The sequence below is a fragment of the Artemia sp. Qi Xiang Cuo genome, chromosome 4, assembly GCF_049724085.1.
Source record: "Artemia sp. Qi Xiang Cuo chromosome 4, ASM4972408v1, whole genome shotgun sequence".
In the NCBI taxonomy this organism is placed as follows: domain Eukaryota; kingdom Metazoa; phylum Arthropoda; class Branchiopoda; order Anostraca; family Artemiidae; genus Artemia; species Artemia sp. Qi Xiang Cuo.
This window is the reverse complement of record NC_142797.1, coordinates 18,300,070-18,318,212: the sequence shown is the minus strand read 5'-3', so window position 1 is coordinate 18,318,212 and position 18,143 is coordinate 18,300,070. Positions and strand designations below refer to the sequence as shown.

General features: G+C 35.2%; 2 protein-coding genes across 2 annotated transcripts in view; one reads left to right on the top strand and one right to left on the bottom strand.

Moving 5' to 3' along the window:
* The window catches only part of Vhl (von Hippel-Lindau protein), a 33,728-nt gene extending 17,682 nt beyond the window's left edge, over positions 1-16,046 (top strand). The window contains exons 2-4 of the mRNA XM_089088129.1: positions 3,332-3,478; positions 6,942-7,040; positions 10,779-16,046. Coding sequence (XP_088944255.1) covers positions 3,332-3,478; positions 6,942-7,040; positions 10,779-10,880 — 348 coding nt within the window. The 3' untranslated portion in view covers positions 10,881-16,046. The remainder of the gene's footprint in view (positions 1-3,331; positions 3,479-6,941; positions 7,041-10,778) is intronic.
* The window catches only part of LOC148952844 (uncharacterized), a 128,289-nt gene continuing 126,160 nt past the window's right edge, over positions 16,015-18,143 (bottom strand). Inside the window, exon 14 of the mRNA XM_089088128.1 lies at positions 16,015-16,383. Within this exon, the coding sequence (XP_088944254.1) occupies positions 16,216-16,383 (168 nt within the window). The 3' untranslated portion in view covers positions 16,015-16,215. The remainder of the gene's footprint in view (positions 16,384-18,143) is intronic.

Here is an 18,143-nt window from a genome sequence, read left to right as displayed (position 1 = left end):
ACATATTCAACCTTGTTGGAATTGTTTGCTTTTTTAGATCTTTATATAAACTACCGTCCAAATGATTTATAAAAATGTTCTGTTTTGTTGTTGCAAAAACAAAGAAAATCGGACGTCATAAACTCTTAAATCCAGATTTATTTCTCTTTTTTATGTCTGTTAATGGGAGTTCCCTTCACCCTGTTACTTTCTACCGGTCTAAGCGTTTACTCCTCTCCCCCGCAGAAAACTTCCCCTCCTCCATCCACGGAAACGCCTCACCTGCAAAATACCCCTCTCGCGGAAATTATGGTTTTAAAAATTTAAAATTCTTCTTTGAGTCGTGTTATTTTTTAGTTTAATTGAGAAGTTCTAAGGGAAGTGAAAAAGAGAAATTTATGTGTAAGTCTTGCCCCTCCCCCTCCGTCCAAATACTTTCTTCTTATGAAAAATCCTCCAGAAAACCCCCACGCAAAAAAAATCCGTATGTTTCCCAATGATAAATACTATCTGTAAGCAATAAACAAATCAAAAACTTAAAAAGGAACTGAAACGTCTGCAATAGGGTTATATGATTGTTTTGTAGCTAGGTAGAGAGGGAGATACCTCAAAGGGTGCATTTTGATCCCGAAACATCTCAGCTCTTATTGAGCCTTCAAATAATTACAAAATTAGCTCTAAGGGAGAGACGACAGGAGGATGGAGGAAGAAATTGTTTGATAATCCCCCAGGCATTTCTAGTCCTTTTTTATAAGCCGAAACAAACGATCATAGAAAATATGGGGGGTTTGGGAGAAAAAAGGGGGCTATAGAGTTACATGTGGAAACCCCCATTTAACCCAACCCTCATTTAAATCAAATCCTGAACCTAAGTCAAGGCCTAAAAATAAGTTGAATTTTTAATAAAAATAAGAACTAAGGCTGATTAAAATCTATTTCTGTCTTCATTTGCGGTTTCCAACTTGTATTACTCATCAGTGTAGCGCCTAAACCCTCTAAATAGAATGAAACTTTCCGGATTGGGCCTATCGCCAAAAGCATGGCCCGATAAAGTGTTTATTTTGGTTTTATTACAAACTTTGAACAAAATCTGCAATGTGTCGAGAACAGCTAAGGGTATAAACCTGAGGGTATGAAGTTAAAACTTTCAGGGGAAGTTGAAGGAATGTTGGAAAAAAATGCTGGAGTCTCCCTCCCATGTCCTTTTTAGCTGCAATCTCCTCAAAGACATCTGATCAAAATTCGTTATTTAGATTCACAAAGGTCAAATATTTTCAACACATATGTTTATTACTTAACGTCCAGAAAGGTCAGATTCATCTGAAAAAAAAAAGAGTAATAAATCAGATTTAATGGTTTGTGACATTGGGTCTTCTTTTTCTTTTGTAAAAATAAAACAAAGTTTTTTCAAGAATACTTTTGACAGACGTTTATATCATGAATTTAAGGAACAAACAATTTCAACAAGGTCGAACATGTAAAAATTCTAACTTGTGTTTTACCCAATGATATTGCCTAATATTTTTCGAGAACTGAAAATCTGAGTTCAGTGGTCCAGTTGTACGAGGATTCAGTTACACGAGGGTTCAGTTGCACGATGGTTCAGTTACATGGAGGTCCAGTTAAATGGGGTTGAGTTGCACGGTGGTTTAGTTAAATGGGGTTCAGTTTTCCGGTGCTTTAGTTACACAAGGGTTCATTTGCATGGGGGTTCGGTTATACGGGGGTTCAGTTACACGCACACCCTATTAAGTGCTTCATTCAAGTCACTTGGCAATCAAGTGACTTGAAGTCAAAATGGTTTGATTTCGAAGTCAAATCACTTTGACCGTCCTATAACTGGCAACTGTGATCTAAAGTAATTCTGCTATTTTATCTGTTTTGATAAGTTATTCAGGGTGGTTCACCCTCCAGGCACCAGCAGCAGCTTTAATGGTTGTTTAATTGGTCTGTCAACAAATCCATCAAGGGAATGAAGCTTGTGACCTGAGCAGGGTGGGATGGCTAAAATCACACTTCCATTTGTCTTAAAATATTCAAGCTATGGGCTGATATTGCTAACAGGAATGTACATAAATCAGTATGACCTGTGAAGAAGCATTGTATCAAGTCTACTTCTGGAAGTGGGCACGGTTTTCTATGCACCTATAATTGTACAGAGAGGGGTAGAGAAATTTCCCTCTCTGATACCAGCCGAACAGTATCTTCTGCTCCTGCTTGGGCTGATATACGAAATTTTAAGTAAACTCATGGAGATTGAACTAGGTCTATCTGGAAAAAAAGAAAACTTCTGAACATCTTGAGTCTGAGCTTCTTAGTCTTACAAAGTTTGGCATGGTCAGCAGCTTTAGCAAGAAGTTTTGCCTTAATTTCTAACTTCTTTGCAGTAATGTTTCCTCCTTCTCATTTTCTTTGTTCATTCCTACACTTTTTTCCTTATGCTCCCTACTGTAAGGAAATTGTTCTATTGACTATATATTTCGTAATTTCTACTGAATTTTTCTTGTGCTTTTTTTTTTTAATATTCTCTGTATTATGTCTTTTTTCACAGTCTTAAAAGTATACATCAACCCTTTGTTTTTTTACCATGATATTATCATTACTCAGTTCAGTGCACTACAATTTTTTACCTGAGTGTGTGTAATGCTAATTTATGGCAATACTGTACTTCCATAGGTGCACACAGATGGAATTCAAGGCAGAATTTGTCAGAAAATTTTTACCGGGGGTGGGGGGGATGAGCCTCAAATGTCAATTAATTTTTCTTGAAACTGTTTTTGAGTTATTATAGGTAATTGATACTTTCAATTACCTCAAGGATAGGTGCCCCTTCCCATCTGTGTAAAAGTATATGTAGTTCTTTTGCGGCTTCATTTTTCAACTCAATCTTGGAAGACTCTTCTTTTGGAAAGAGGTTAAGTGAAGTATGTAACATTTGTCCGTTACTATATTTTAGGAAGAGAAGATGTTTTATGCCATTGGGATAACTATTATGATTATAACTTATAATAACTATTATAACTATAATAACTAATAATAACTATAATAACCATTATAACTATTACTATTATGATTAATCTAATTTCCGTGGTTCTGCTGATCTGTGCAAGATCTGATTTCCATGGCTCTTATGGAGATGATGTAACTAAAAATTTGACTTTATTTGACTTGTAACCTGTTGTTGATTTTCAGTCATGTTGTACTGGTATATTTGAAAAAACAGAAATTTCTTTTTCCAATCTGAAACTGGGTGACTAATGGTCACCCCATTGCCATAATGTATGCTCATTTTCTTTTTGTTTCATATGTATGCATAAATCAAGTTTCTCTCTTACTCAGTTATCTTTTGTAGACACTTGAGCCCAATGAATTTTTTGACGCAACTACGTTTGTTACCCACCCATGGATATTCCGAGACTCAGCTACCCGAGAAAAATTTGTTGCAATAGCACCAGCAATTACCTGTCAAGAAGTATTTTTTGCCAAGCCATGGTGGGAGGTATGTTTTATTTAAGGAAATACCAACAACCTCTCAATGACTAGGTCTAAAACTTTAATTGGTCTGTTGTTTATTAAGCAGCACATATGCAAAAACTCCCAAAGCGGCCAGTAGAAGAACTTCACAAATTCAAAAGCTGCTGACAATTTGGGGATTGTGGAAGCACTAGCATTTTGTGACAAAATTTGCCAACAAATTTCCCTTGGCCAAGTAGCAAACTGCCAAGTAGGAAGTAGACCAAGTAGCAAATTTCAACCTGCCAAGTAGCATGGCTACCATGCTACTCCACTTTTTGCACGCCGGTTAAGCAGTTCCTATTTGTTTGTTTTTCTGGGGGAGGGGCTCAATTAATTTGTTGGAGATTTTGGTCCTTTGCAAACATTAATATTTGTACTTTTTTTTATATTATTCCAACTCCTATAGCAAAGAATGACCAACTTCTATAGCAAACAAGCACAAATGAAGTCATATACTAATTCAAACTGGAAGTGAACAGAAATTACCATGAATGAATAAATGAATAATCACTTCTAACGTAAAGATAACAATTGGGCTACTCCTAAGAATGAATCGAGGAATCCTAGGAGGAGCAGAAATTAAAGTGAGTAAGAAAGTGAAACTAAATACAAACAGAAGTTACCACAAATAACTAGGGTTAGTACCCCCCTAAACTTTCTAAAGATATGATTTCCATTTTAGCAAAAGTGATTTGTATTTCAACCAGTATGTTTTTGTTTGACAGATCATCAATAACAACACAAAAACAAAATAATGCCACAAGACTAATCAAGATTTATAAATAAGGATTGGACCACCCCTCTGCTCTAAGACACTCATAAAATGTCATTTGTTCTTTACTAAAAACGATGTATATTTCAAGCAGTGCTACTGTTATTTGTCAGAATATCAACAATAGCTGAAACAACAAAGAAAAACCCAATAAAAATCAAAATTAGGGAAAATATATTTCATAAGCAATTAAATTTCTGACATTCAATATAATTGTACTATTTTATAGGACACTTTTTTCAGAACTTTTCATTTATTCTATTTCTTTCAAACGTGAAAATTAATGCCCAAAAAAAAAGTTTCATCGGGTAAAATAATTTAACTGCATTTCGTTCTTTGGTTCTACGGTGCAACTCAATATTAATACCTTCCATAAAAAAAGTGATAAGCCTAATTACAAGGCCATATCCGGACGGGGGGGGGCTAGGGGGTTTGACAACTCCAAATAAAAGTTCCAAGGTGAACAGTAACTATTTTTTAAGCAATCTGTTTGTTCCAGGAACATTTGAATTGACAAATCAATAAATGACTTAGCCATTGATATTCTATATATTTGAAATAAATGTGTTTAAAAGAAGAGAATATAACTATAAATTTACTGTATATCAGACTAATGATGCTAGATTGATCATTTAGGATATAATTACACTAATTCATGGAAGTCTCAACAATTTTTGATTTTTGAATATTTTTAATATATTCTGTTTTCAGTTAAGTGCAAATGATGCTCTGACCTTTAGAAGTTATGTAGGTATGCTGAATACACATGTTTTGTATGCTTAAAAACTTAAAGCTTGGATTTTAATTTAAGTTTTGGGCAAAATTTTTAATATCCAGTCGAAAATTCTGATCAGCAGTATTTTTGTGTAATAGTGTTTTAATAATATATTTACTAATCAATTTCGGGTGAATAGGGAGGGATGTTTTTGGCCATAGAGCTTGAAGGCCTCCAAAATTTTTGATCTTCTATAGGGTTGAAGCCATGCCTACCCCATCCTGTAGATACCCTTGAATATATACCATTGTATTTAAAAAATCGTTTCATCTTCTCTTTTGTTGTAACGGTTTGTTTAGATAGATGCATTCCAAGGTTATATGTAAAAAAGAGTTTTGTTGTCTCAAAAAAAGAAAGAAATGTCACAAGTCATTTAACCCCGCTTGTTTCCTTCATTTTTGTCTTTCAAAGATTTCCTTGGCCCTGTCTATATATTATATTGAAATATATATTGAAAATTTCAATGTATTATATATTGAAATTTTCAAGCAGATCAGCAAAAAAATTGATTTTTTTTCGCTGCGAGTCAATACAACCAAATTTTTCTTCCAAAATTTCTTACCCTCATTAAGGCTCCTCTATTTCAGTCTACTTACCTTCAAAGTTTCGTGCCGATTATTAAAAAGCAAGGCTTGACCCATTTTGAGATGTTGGAATATTTTCCTCTTAGGCTCACTTAGACCATTGTGTGTGTCCAGTAAGCTGTAAGCCAATCAGGCACAAAGCATATATAGGCTGATTTTGGGAGTCACGAATAAATACAGTAAATTGTTTTTATTATTTTTACCGTCATGGAGGCTCCCTTATCCCTGTCTCTATGCTCTGCCCCACTTTTGGGCGTCACGAATCGGTACAACCGTAATAAGTAGGTTTTTTTGGCCCCTACCACTCCTTTCCCTCGTAACAAAAATATGTGGCCCCCTTAGCCCAGGCAATGATCCTAGAAAGTTTTCAGCCTGTAAAGAAAAGTCGTTTGGTCCCTATTCTGGAAGTTGGTGGGGACCGTGCCCTTTAATCAAAGTTTTTCTTGTATTTGAGGGCTCACTGGGCCCAGAAACTTACGTTTTACATTTCAAACTCTTAAGAAAAAAGAGTTTCTTGGCCCGAGGGCTGAAATATCAAGCAAACCATTTCTTCTGCGTTTTTCTCCTTTTAATCGAGGTCCACCTGGCCCAAGGGTTAACATAATTTCTAAGCTAATTAAAAAAACAACATTTTTTCAGCTCATTTTTAGGTTGCTCATACCCAGTCGAAATGTTTTGTTAATTACGGCCCCCTTGGCCCAGGAAATTACGGGTGTTAGTTTCAAGTCATTCAGAAAAAGAATATTTTTGGGGGGAACCACGCCAATAATTTGATTTTTTTTTTCTTTTGCAATGGGCAGCGGGGTCTCCTTGGTCCAAGGACTTGAGGATATAAGTTTTGGAGCGGATAAAAAAAAATGGTTTTAGGCCCTTTTCTTGTCCCTTTTTTGAAGGGGCCATGCCACCAAACCTTTTTGAAGGGATTATGCGACCAAACTAAATTTTCTATATATTATGTTCCTCTTGGCTCAAGGACTTACCACCCTAAGTTTCAAAATGATTTGGGACAGCAAATCTTTTGGTCTGGTTCTTCCACCCCTCCCCCCACCCCTCCAAACTAAATATGTGTTCCTTTTAGCCCAATTACAATCTTTGACAGTTTCAAGCCCATAGGAAATAGGTCTTTCTGGTCCTTTTTTTGGACCACAATTTTAACGGGAATGTGCCCTCGAACAAAAATGTTTCTTGTACATTAGGTTTTTAAGACCACCTAAGGTCTTAAGCAATTCAGAAAAAAAAATTTAGTGGTCTTTATTAAGGAGCCCATATTCAGGTGAACCTATATTTCTCTCTTTTTTATTATTTTAATCTTTAGCATCGAGGTCAATCAGATCCTGAAAATCGAGGAAGAATTGAAAGGGTTCCGGTTTTCATTCGATACCCACTTTTGACCTTAAGGAAGGCATCTTTGCTGGTAATATATGTTTAATTTATTACTAGGCTTTAGATTATTTATTTGTGAGCGTCAATAATTAAATTTTGTCCAGAAAAATAAAACAAAAACTAGAAACACTGTTTGACACTAAATATGCTCCAATATATTGCTCCATATTTGAACGTCTTGGAATATCAGTACTTACTCTCTGAAAGCGTATCCTGAGGATCAAGGATTAATCCACCATTTTGCCTGGAAAAACTTCAATCAGATGTGATAAATCGAGCAACTCGATCTCAGACAGGGCTCTGAGGTCAAGCATTGAGATTAGGGAGGGAATCGGCTATTGAAGTCAACAGAATCATCCTGTAGTACCAAGCAATTATGGAGCTTCATGAGAATAAGGAAGCTGAGTTTCTGAGACAGGAAAATATTGAGAATGTGATATTTCAAAAATTAAGACACTAAGACCCACTTTCGAAGTTTGTGGCAATGAAGTTCTCCCTCCCCTTTCCTTGTTCCTAGTCTCTGGTAAAACTAGGATAAATCAAATGCACCTTCTGAATGGAATTCGTTCACTTTTTATTAGTGGCACAGCACATTTTAACAGTCACATTCTAGTTCTTTTATCAACTCAAGCTACCAATGAAACCAAGTTACCGCTGATGCTAATGGTACCTAAAGTTGTCATGGTAGCCTGTTCTTGAAAGTTTTTCTTATTCAAAATAATAGCAAATGAAAAATGAAATAAAAAAATGTTCTTGACGATAGTTAAACTCTAGTTAAATGATAGTTAAATTCTTGGCCAACCTTCTTAAGACCATAGGCGTGCGTGCCTTGTTTGCCTCTCATTCCAGGCAATCTAACGGCCCTATGTCAATTTTAAATTCTTGGTCAACCTGCCTGAGACTCTAGGCAGGCTGACTACAAAAAACAAGTATTTGTCCAATAAGAGAGTCATACTTACTCCCGCCATTTACCCGTGCGTGCAGCCATTTAAACATTTGCCTCGCAATTACTTGGACTATCTGTCTTGGCTTTTTCTTTCTACAATTAGCCATGTCTTGATGCCTACTGCAAAATACTTGATTTTTAATTCAAATTTAAATTTATTAAGACATATTGTTGGAATATAGAACGGGAAAAAAAAGGAAAGGAGGGTCCTAGCTGGTCAACTGTGTTGCGGCCGAGGCTCACGTGATTTAGGGTGCCAAAATTGGATTTTAGCTTTCGAACCACGTTTTCATCAAATTCAATTAAAGCCAAACTATTAAAAATAATTCGAAATTCGAATGAAAAATTAAGGATAACTTACTGTTTATCTTTGCCATCTAGTATAGCTTGCACTTGATTAATATGCCATTAATCATACGGTGACTGCTTGCTTTAAAAAATGAGCGTACAGCTTTGCTGACTTGGCCAGACAACACCTGCATATAAGGGCTCTGCTATTTTTTTAGGATCGACACAAAAATTCCCCTATGGCAAAAAGGAAGGTAAGGGAGCTTGAATTAACTGTGATTTACTAGTACAAGTGTGGTATCCGTTTCTTACAAAAATTGTCGATGCTTGAATGGGGTCACACATTTGTAAGACATGAAATATCAGAAAATACTATGAAAGTCTGTTAATTTTTAGTCGACTTTTATTCTAATTAAGATAGTGAGAGATTACAAAAAATGTTTACTGGTGGATATGGACTGGAAGGTCGTTTGGTTTCTAGTTACACATGCTATCCTAGTTCAAAAATAAGGTAATTAAAAAAAAGGTAATTGCACACATTTTTTTATTGAATCAAAATAATTTAACCGAATAAGGATTTTCAAGACGTAATTATGGCTAAAGAACCCAGTTGCTGATAAGGAAAAAGATACCTGAGGATCAGGAAACAATGTAAGCATTTAAAGAGGTATTTACTGGTACGATAGCTGGGAAGCTCAATTGAGGAGGAAACGAAGGGAGGTGCTCTTTTTTTCCTTTGTCCTTTGAGAGTTCTTGATTAAACCCCCTAGCTGTTTTCTTTTGCAACTCCAGAGGCGGACAGCGATGTCTGGTAACCCTGTCGAGTTTTTAAGAAAATTCGTAATAAAACTTTTCTTGGTTATTTTGGTACATCAAGATGGAAATCAGTTTTAAGGAATATAGTAAGGAATATAGACTAAGAAGGTTCTGAACTCTCATTCCCAAAAGGTTTTTTTTTTGGGGGGGGGAGTTAGTTTGTTAACTGAACAATAAAAGAAAAATCATAGAATGCAAATCATTTGAATCGTGGACCTGCAACCCATGTCTAGATTTTACCCATAAAACGGGGGCAATATTTTAAATTCTATTTGGTGCTCGAATTCCAACTATGCTATTCGTCGCGGGGATGTCTGATCTCTTACAGAAGGGGGAAGGGTGAATGGTGGTGCCATTAGCCCTTATTTAAAGTTCTAAGGACAATCTATGTAATGATCTGGGGATTTGAATATTTTAGAAAGAGGAGCAGGTAGGTCCCCTTTGTCCACAAGAATCTTTTAGTTCTAAGATCTTAAAATAAAAAATTGTCTAGTATTGGGGATGTCGTTCTGGCTGGTCCCAATGTGTACACAATGAGGCTTCGACGATTAACTTATACATCTACATGGAAATTACCGGATCAACCCTGACAAGCTGTAAAAGAATATATGAGTATATGAGTTGAACAGTTGTAAGGAGGAGCTGGAGGAAACGAATGCTTGTTGTCAACAAGAGAAATCTTAGTTCCAAGAATATCTCTTCCCTCAAGGCTAATTTGTCAGTTACTCAAATTGTCTTCTTAATAAATTATTTGTACTCAGGGGCAGCAATACTCTTTTGTGTATTAATACTGCTTTTTAGGGATTGCTCTTGTGAGCTTAAAAAGTAAAGGATCAGTGAAGAGCCTTTGAAGCTAATTAAAAAAAGTGAAGTTTATCAATGTAGTTTCTGGATACCTGATGCACCCATTTTCATAGTTAATAACAATCTTCTGCAAGCCTCAAAGTTGATATGTATATGTGATGTAAAAGATTTATATTTTTTTATTATTATTATTCTAATATGTTATTTTTGTAAGAGAAAGAACAGTTCTTGACATCCAAGATGGGTCATATCAGTTCTTGTATACGTAATATTTAAACATGGTATTAACGCTAGTTTCCAACTCACAGAAGGATTACTTGACTCTGAGTTACTCAGAGATAAAAGACAAGTGATTCAAATAAATTCTATTTGATTAAATTTTATATTATGATTAAATAAAAACATCTGCAATAAAGATATAATTGAATCGATTATTATAATAGTTTGATTACATAAATAATGTTTCATTAAATTTTATTAGATAATATTTGAAATAAATCATTAATAAATTATAATAATAATGTGATTATATGAATAATGTTTGAATGAGTTTTATTCAAATATATTAAATTACATACAAAAATATTTAATTAAGTACCGTTTGGGAGTGGGTTTGCATGGAACAAGACGGCAAGTATGATGACGTATGGGACTTGTGGTTAGACTGTTTAGAACTTAAACTGGTAAAAAGTGGCTAAACTTGTTCTTCTAAGTCAACACTTGTCTTATTAGGGATGCCTTGTATGTTTATTTCCGAATTCTGGCATTGTTATACTTTTTGGGCTATTTTCTTTTTTGAATAAAGGTTTCTTTCGAAAAAGAACTAATGATTCAATTATCTGAAAATCATCCAACATTTTCGGCGAGTAGTGTTTTCATATGCTTTCTGTTTAATAACACTGTTGCGTTCTATAGGCTGTTCGCCGTTCCTTGGCAGATCCAAAAGACGCCTGCAGGCTAGATCTTCCAAAGATTCTACAAAAGGACATAGCTGAATGGTCAGATGATGTGAGGTAACAGTGACAGTTATGTGTATTGATATGTACAAAAATAGTGAAAAACTGGAGGAAATCAGGTATTGGATATGTGGATTGTAACATTTTCCGGTAAAAGTTGTGTCTTATGGCATATGGTGAAAGTGTAACGTTTCTATTCTGGTTGGGTTTCAATTATACAATGCTCTGATTTTCAGTTGACTAGAAATTCCACCTTTTAAGACAATTACTGTTGCTTTTTTTGCTAATTTTTTCTTTGTTTTTTTTTTTACAGACCATATAAACTGTATTCTGCCATTACATTAGCGGAAATGTTGAAAGGGCCATTGACAATGAAATTTTGCTAATTGCTCAAATGTGATAGCTCATTATGAAAAGTTGTCATTGGCTCAAACTAGCGCCATCTAAATCTTGGCATTAGTAGAATCACATTGTGATTGGGCCTTAAGTATACCATCCTCATTAAAATTATTAAGTTCTGTTCTGCATGTGTCTTTATTTGCCAATGAAATGATGAACGTTTTTGCAATCAATCACAGTTTTCGCATAAATCTATCTGGTTTTAGACATCATTGAGCTACAAAGGAAAAAATATTTACGCAGATGACCAGTCTAGTCAGAGTGCCTGTACTAGCCTTTTTTGCAAAATGCTTAGGATTGCTTCTTTTGTTTCTGCAGCAACAGCAGCAACCAGTCATGTTGCTGCGGGTATTCCGCTCAGGAACTGCTTCCAGTTCACCAAGGTCTTCAGCATATCAGTCAACTTGCTTTGTAAACAATCTCTTATAGAAACTCAAAATAAAATTGGCAATTTTCCAACTAGCACAATTGGAAATTGGTAATTCTGATGTCACCAGGGTCTTCAGGTCAAGGTTTGCTGCCAATTCACCAGGGTCTTCAGCGTATCAGTCAACTTGCTTTGTAAGCAATATCTTATAGGAACACAAAACAAAATAGGCAATTTTCAGCTTAGCGCAAATGGAAGTGGTAATCCTGAGAAATAGTTTGTTCTTGCTAATAGGAGAGTTAAACTAATTTATCGAAATTTATTTTGTGGTTTTACCGCTGTTATTATTATTTATGTTTGGCTGTTCACAAACCGTACACACTTGTGTTTGTGTGTGTATTTTTTTTTGGAGGGGGATGGCAACGAACAGGCCTGTCGACATTGAATAAAATTAGCTTAATAATGAACCACCTAATATAAGAAAATGATCGTAAATCTTTTGAATTTACTTTGGAACGGGACCCAAACATAAGCCGTGAGGAAAGCGGCATGAACGAGAGGTGTATGCCAGTGTATCGGCCTCCTCTTGCTGTAACTGTTGTGAACGTTAGTAGAAGCGGTGGCCGTACTCAGGCTACTAAAATATGGTTGTGTTCGCATTTCCACGTGTCGAGTTGACCAAAGTCTCGGAGTTTACACCATGTTTCCCTAAAGTTTTATAATTTTTGTGTTGAATTTCAAAGGATCTCAGAATAACGCTAATGTGAGAAAAGTGATTTCTTTGAATGCACCGCTCTTCCAGCAACCTTCGGGTTCACGCCGCAGACGCAGACCCAGAAACGCCACGCAGCAAACGTCTTCGAAATCCAAACACCCCAATCCAGCCTCAGTGGGAGGATCTACTGCCAGCAGCAAACTTACGAGAAGATTGGTGGCTCCTTGATGTCTTGGGTGCCTCTGGAGGCACAGGTGGATCTAAGGTGAGGTCAGGAGAAAAAGTAGAAGCAGTGGCGGTACTCCGGTTATCAAGATACGGTTAAGTTCTCCTTAACTCGCGTTGGGTTCCCCAGCATCTCGTGATTTAGGAAAGTTTTCTTGTAATTTGATTTCGAAGGGTCTCAGAATGCGAGTTTAGAAGACCAAATGATGCAGAATATAAACGTTCCAAAATTGTTTTTATATTTTGTTGTGGGTTTATTACTGTGAGAAATATGGTTCTTGATCACACCACGCTTGACTTAATTAAAAAATAACGAATTCTTTTTTTGTATTTAATAAAGAAATAGGACAGCTAATGTTGCTACTATCTAGTAGCTATCAATGTCTACATGTATAATTTTTTGTTCGGAAATTTTCTAATTCTCCGGAAGAAAAAAACTGTATTTTTGTCCGTTGCAATTTATCTATTATGCATTTAATTAATCCAAAAGTTTTCAGAAGTATTAAAGTTGGTTTTGAGAAGTTTCTATTTTTAATTGTGTATCTTGGTTAGATTATTAATTCAGTATTTTGATTGATATATACAAAAAATTTGGAGAATTTTTAGTTAGTGTTTCATTATTTTACTAGTCAGTAACTTGCCAAGATGAGCCTCGACCTATGGAAGTTCAAGTCACTTGTCTAGTCGTTTTGAGATTAAAAGTAGAATATAGGACTAATTGTGCACGGATGTGGACTGCCAAGACAGGAGGGGCGTATATCATAGGGGTTGTTCCATAAAAGAAGGGGAAGGATATGGTGCCAAATAAAGTAAAAAAAAAAACATTTTCGACACGAATAAAAAAAGATGAAACACTTTATTTAAAAAATATTTAAAAGTTAGATTTCCACCTTATTTTACATCGTCATAATAACTTGAAGCTACTTAAAAAAGAACTCAAAGCTCACTTTTTGAGGTCAATAATGATAGCCTGATTTAAAAAATCCGGAGCCAGTAGAATTTACAAAAACAAAATCTGTGTATTCATTTTTAAATATACAATGTATTCTATACAGTTACGCTATGCAAGTATTCTTCGGGATATTAGTTTGTTCCTACATTTAGAAGTAAGGCAGATGCTTCGGAAACAGGAAATTAACTTGTTTTAAACATTGAAGTTATTTTTACAGCAATTAAATTATTAACATACTGGCTTATTTTAGGAGAATGTAATCCTAGAATTGCTTTAACAGAAGAAGTCGATGTAAATTTTTTTTTAGCAAAATTGGTCGTGGGGGTTTCGTAGTCTCTGTTAGTAAAATTATTCATCGTGGGCGTAGTAGGGGGGGGGGGGTAGGGTACTCTCCTTAGAATGCACGCCAGCAAAGATTGTAATCTAACTTCTGACATTAGATGATAGGCTCCCCTCACACACGCAAATAGATTGGCTGATGCTCCCCCTCTCAAGGAAAAATCTAGCTAAGTCCTTGCCCACCTTGATTTTAAAAGCCAATTTTCTTTTCTGTATTCTTCATCCATTTGTAAACATATTGATTTTGTTCGTTGTTTTATTTAATACATTGGTTTTCTTAGAAAGTTACTTTCTGATAATTTAAATGTCTATACGTTAGTTTTATTGTCTTTTGCTTTATATGTCATGTTGACAAGAAAGACCATACTTGATCAAATCCACAATATAAGCAGTGCAAAAAAAAATCTAAAGGACGATTCAGTACTGAATGCAATTTGAGTGCACTAATCAACTATCTTTAGAATTTCTTTAAATTGAAATCAATACTCGTTTGCCTTCATGCATAAAAAGAAAAACGTTATCGCAGATTGGTTTGAACTCAAATTTTTCGTTTCTAAAGGAGAGGCTCATTATTCCCGTCATTACTTTCAGTCAGGGATTGGTGGAAGGTAAGGAGACTTACCGATTACACAATGTGAGATTTATTTTAAAAACCGGTATTCCAAACGTAAGAAAAAAAAGAAAAACCAAACGAGGATAATTTTTCAGCCAGGTAACAGAACGAAAAAAATAAAGCAGATATTTCGGCAAAAACATTAAGCTGTCCGCTAAGCTGTCCCCCATGCCCCATAAAAAAGAAGCCATAAAGGGGCTTCGAAAAGGTAGTTTCTTCGTACGTCATGCGCATGATCTCAGAACGTATTCAGGATTCACAACTGGGATCGGTAATATAACTTACTGAAATACAAGGAGTAAAACGAAGTATTGGCAGGTGATCGGTGTCCTACTTTGTTAGGGGGCCACTCTACATGCTGAATTATGGCTGGAGAGGAGACAAATTACATATCTATAAAAAATTCAAATAATTGCGAGGTGAAAATGCCTCTAGCGTTAAAGGGTTTTTTCAATACCACTGCCGAAAATTGAGCAGTTTACAGCTCGATTTTTCAAAGGTTTGAAAAACCAAACGCTCGTACCCATGGCATGAAAGCTAAAGCAGGACAAGACACTCAACTATAATTCCTAGTGTTCTGAATCAAAATGATCACATTCTGCTGAAGCGGTGAAACCAAGATGGATACGAGGAGGTGCATATGTAAGAACATATTTTGCTCTCAAAATGAAGTCGCTTACTTTCACCCAATAGCCCCGTTTTTTTTTGCGAATCAATGTGCTAAGGTTTTAGATCATGTGACAGAAAAAGATTTTTACGAAAATTCTGAGGGCGCTGATCTTACCTCATCGGCCATTTTTTGCAAACATTTTTCTTCGTTCTGATTAGTGGTATACGGACTTTGGTAAGATTGCCATCAAAATTCTCTCTTCAATGTTCTATTTGGCAGTGAGCTGTAAGATCCTAGCGCTTTGATGAGTCAAATACGGGCTTTATAATTCAACATATCATAATTCTCGGTTTTCTGAATCAAAAGGATTTTACTTACGCAGTGAGGTCAAGATAGATGTGAGGCGGCGCATATGTAATGACGGGTTTTCTCTCAAAAGGAAGTCACTTCACAGAATACGTGATGCGAAAATTTGACTAGTCAACGTAAGGGAAAGTCAAATTACTTTAGTTCTATTTTATTGTAAAAACGAATAAATACACATATTAAATCAACTTCGTATCCAAAAACATATATCACTAAAAAATGAAAAGGATTTGTTTTGTCACCTTAGAATCACTTCACCATGTAGGCCTAGAATAAGGAAATATCTGCTTAATAACTTATGCAGACAGTTCCTTCAATAGTAAAAAATCAAAGGTATTGTTAAGCAATATGAAAAGCGTAAAAAGTAAAACTGAAGATTCATTGGTGAGTAGACATTTAAAAGTCTAAGGAAAAACGAAAGAAAAAACAAAATCTTGAAAAAATTGATGAAAGAAAGGCTAAAAAAAGATCCATAAGCTTGCGGTATGTTTAATTATTATTTGTGAGTCGCTGTTAAATGAGCTGAATTTGTAATTTACTCTGTCTTCGTATATTATTGCTCTATTAAATGGTTTTCAAAGGATTTTGTTTTATAATATCGATTCAGTGTTTTTTTTTTGTTTTTTTTTAGCTTTTACTATACAACTAAGACAAAATAAAAATTGTTTTTTTTAAAATTTAATTAGTATCTTTAACCCTTGAAAATAACCATTTTTAATTATTCACTCCCATTCTTTTAACTATAAATTAAAATGAAGCGATCCTGTCATATACGCAAGCTTTAAATATCTAGATCCGCGCATCTAATGTTTATCGTTTCCCCTGCAAAGGAGGCTGAATGTGCCTCAATGGAGGATTATATGTCTGGTCAGATTTATGAGGAGGAGGCGGTGGAAGGTAGGTGTTGTCAGGAATGTCAATCCTTGGGGGCTCAGATGTACAGCATACTCCAAAAATACCAGTATTTTGACGACACATCTGAAAAAAAAGAAAAAAATAACGAAAAATTGCCTAAAAAGACAACAAAGTCGCAGTTTGACTTAGTCTATAGTTGGCCAATATACAGATTTTGATTATTATAGCCCACTAATCGTGGGCTATAATAATTAAAAAATGTAACTAGACCATCAGCTGGGATTTTCTTATATAGAAGGGAACGGGGTAGAAAATCTCTTTTTTATGAATTAGTACTTTTGTTTAGTGATTACTCTCCCCAGACGGAAGCATGTTAACAAAACAATCCTTATTTCATAGTATGCAGAAAAATTGTAGCGAATAGGTATTCCAGGTGTTTCCACTTTCATTCACTTTTTTTGATAAACTGATTTTTTAATGTTTCTTAAATTGTGTGGCTTCGTGTTCTATATATTTGCAATAATAATCGCCATCTATATTATCAGATTTTCATGGTAACGCGCTTTGTTTCAAGCAAAACCATCACTTACTCTTAACACTTTACTAAAGCCTTATTGTCCGAGTAAATAAATGACCACTTATTTTGCATTGAAGGTTTTTGTTAAGGGATATAATTTGTTAAGAATATAATTTTTTTGAGAAGGGCAACATTTTATTAATGTCTCACTTTTACAGCTTTTTGCTTCTTGGTCAAAATGACCGATACTATAGGACAATTTTGTACTTTGGTTAGCAAAATATGGCTAAATATCCGCGGTTCAATAAAAACAGGATAGCAAACGCCTTGTTGCTCCAAATTCAAGTTACTAGCGGTGCGGCTTTTAAACAGATATGAATCTTGTTGTATCTTTAAACTCCTAAATCGAGTAACTCGATAAAATCATTATGTTTTTGAAAACCGGCAGAACTAGAATATGAATAGTATTATTGATACCAATTTGTTTGTATTTATTGAATGATATTTAATTAATGGTCTCTTTGGTCAATTCTAACTAAAAAATTTGCATTCAAAGGTAAATCGTAAAAAATTGGAAAAACTACGACGTCGATTAACTTTTCAAGTTTAAGACAAAAGCCAGAAATTCAACGCTATTTATTTGTCGAGCACTGAATTATGCCCAGGCCAACTTATTATCAAGTCTGTTCATAATTAATTCCAAAAAAATACTAATGAAAGTAATGAGCGAAGTTGAACCATAAAATGAATAAAAATTGTTGCTTTGCAGTTTATGTAGCGTATTTTTGAAAAATTAATAAATTGGCTCTTGATATTTCCCATGTTTGTATAATTCTGAAAAATTGGACTTCGTACTGAAAACACAAAACCGACTCAACAAAACAGGAATAGGAGCAGAAAAATCCTTAAGTGGCTTGCAGAAAATGAAAGACTAATTTATGAGGTTTTCAATAGTCTTTTACCGGCCATGAAATCAATAAATTTTACTATGCAATTTCAATTCTCTAAAAACTTCAAGCAAGCTTAGTTTTAGTAACCAAAAAAGTCATAGTAACCAAAAAAGCCATAGTAACCAAAAAAACCATAGTAACCAAAAACGCTTTTGGTTACTATGGGCCAGGTTTCTCTCTTTACCAGGTTGCAGCTATCACCGCAACCACTCACATTAAAATAAAGAATAAAGATCCTCCAGAGCCAATGCTTGGGCATAGGGCGTTGAATCGACGCTTCAGTCGCTGTGTTCGTTTTTACACGGACAAGTAGCAAGCCTGTCGCCTAACCTTGCCGCAGTGGGGATTGATCCCTAGGCCCAGTATTGCCAAGCAGGACATCAATCCAGCGTGCTACCACAGGGTCAACCACTCAC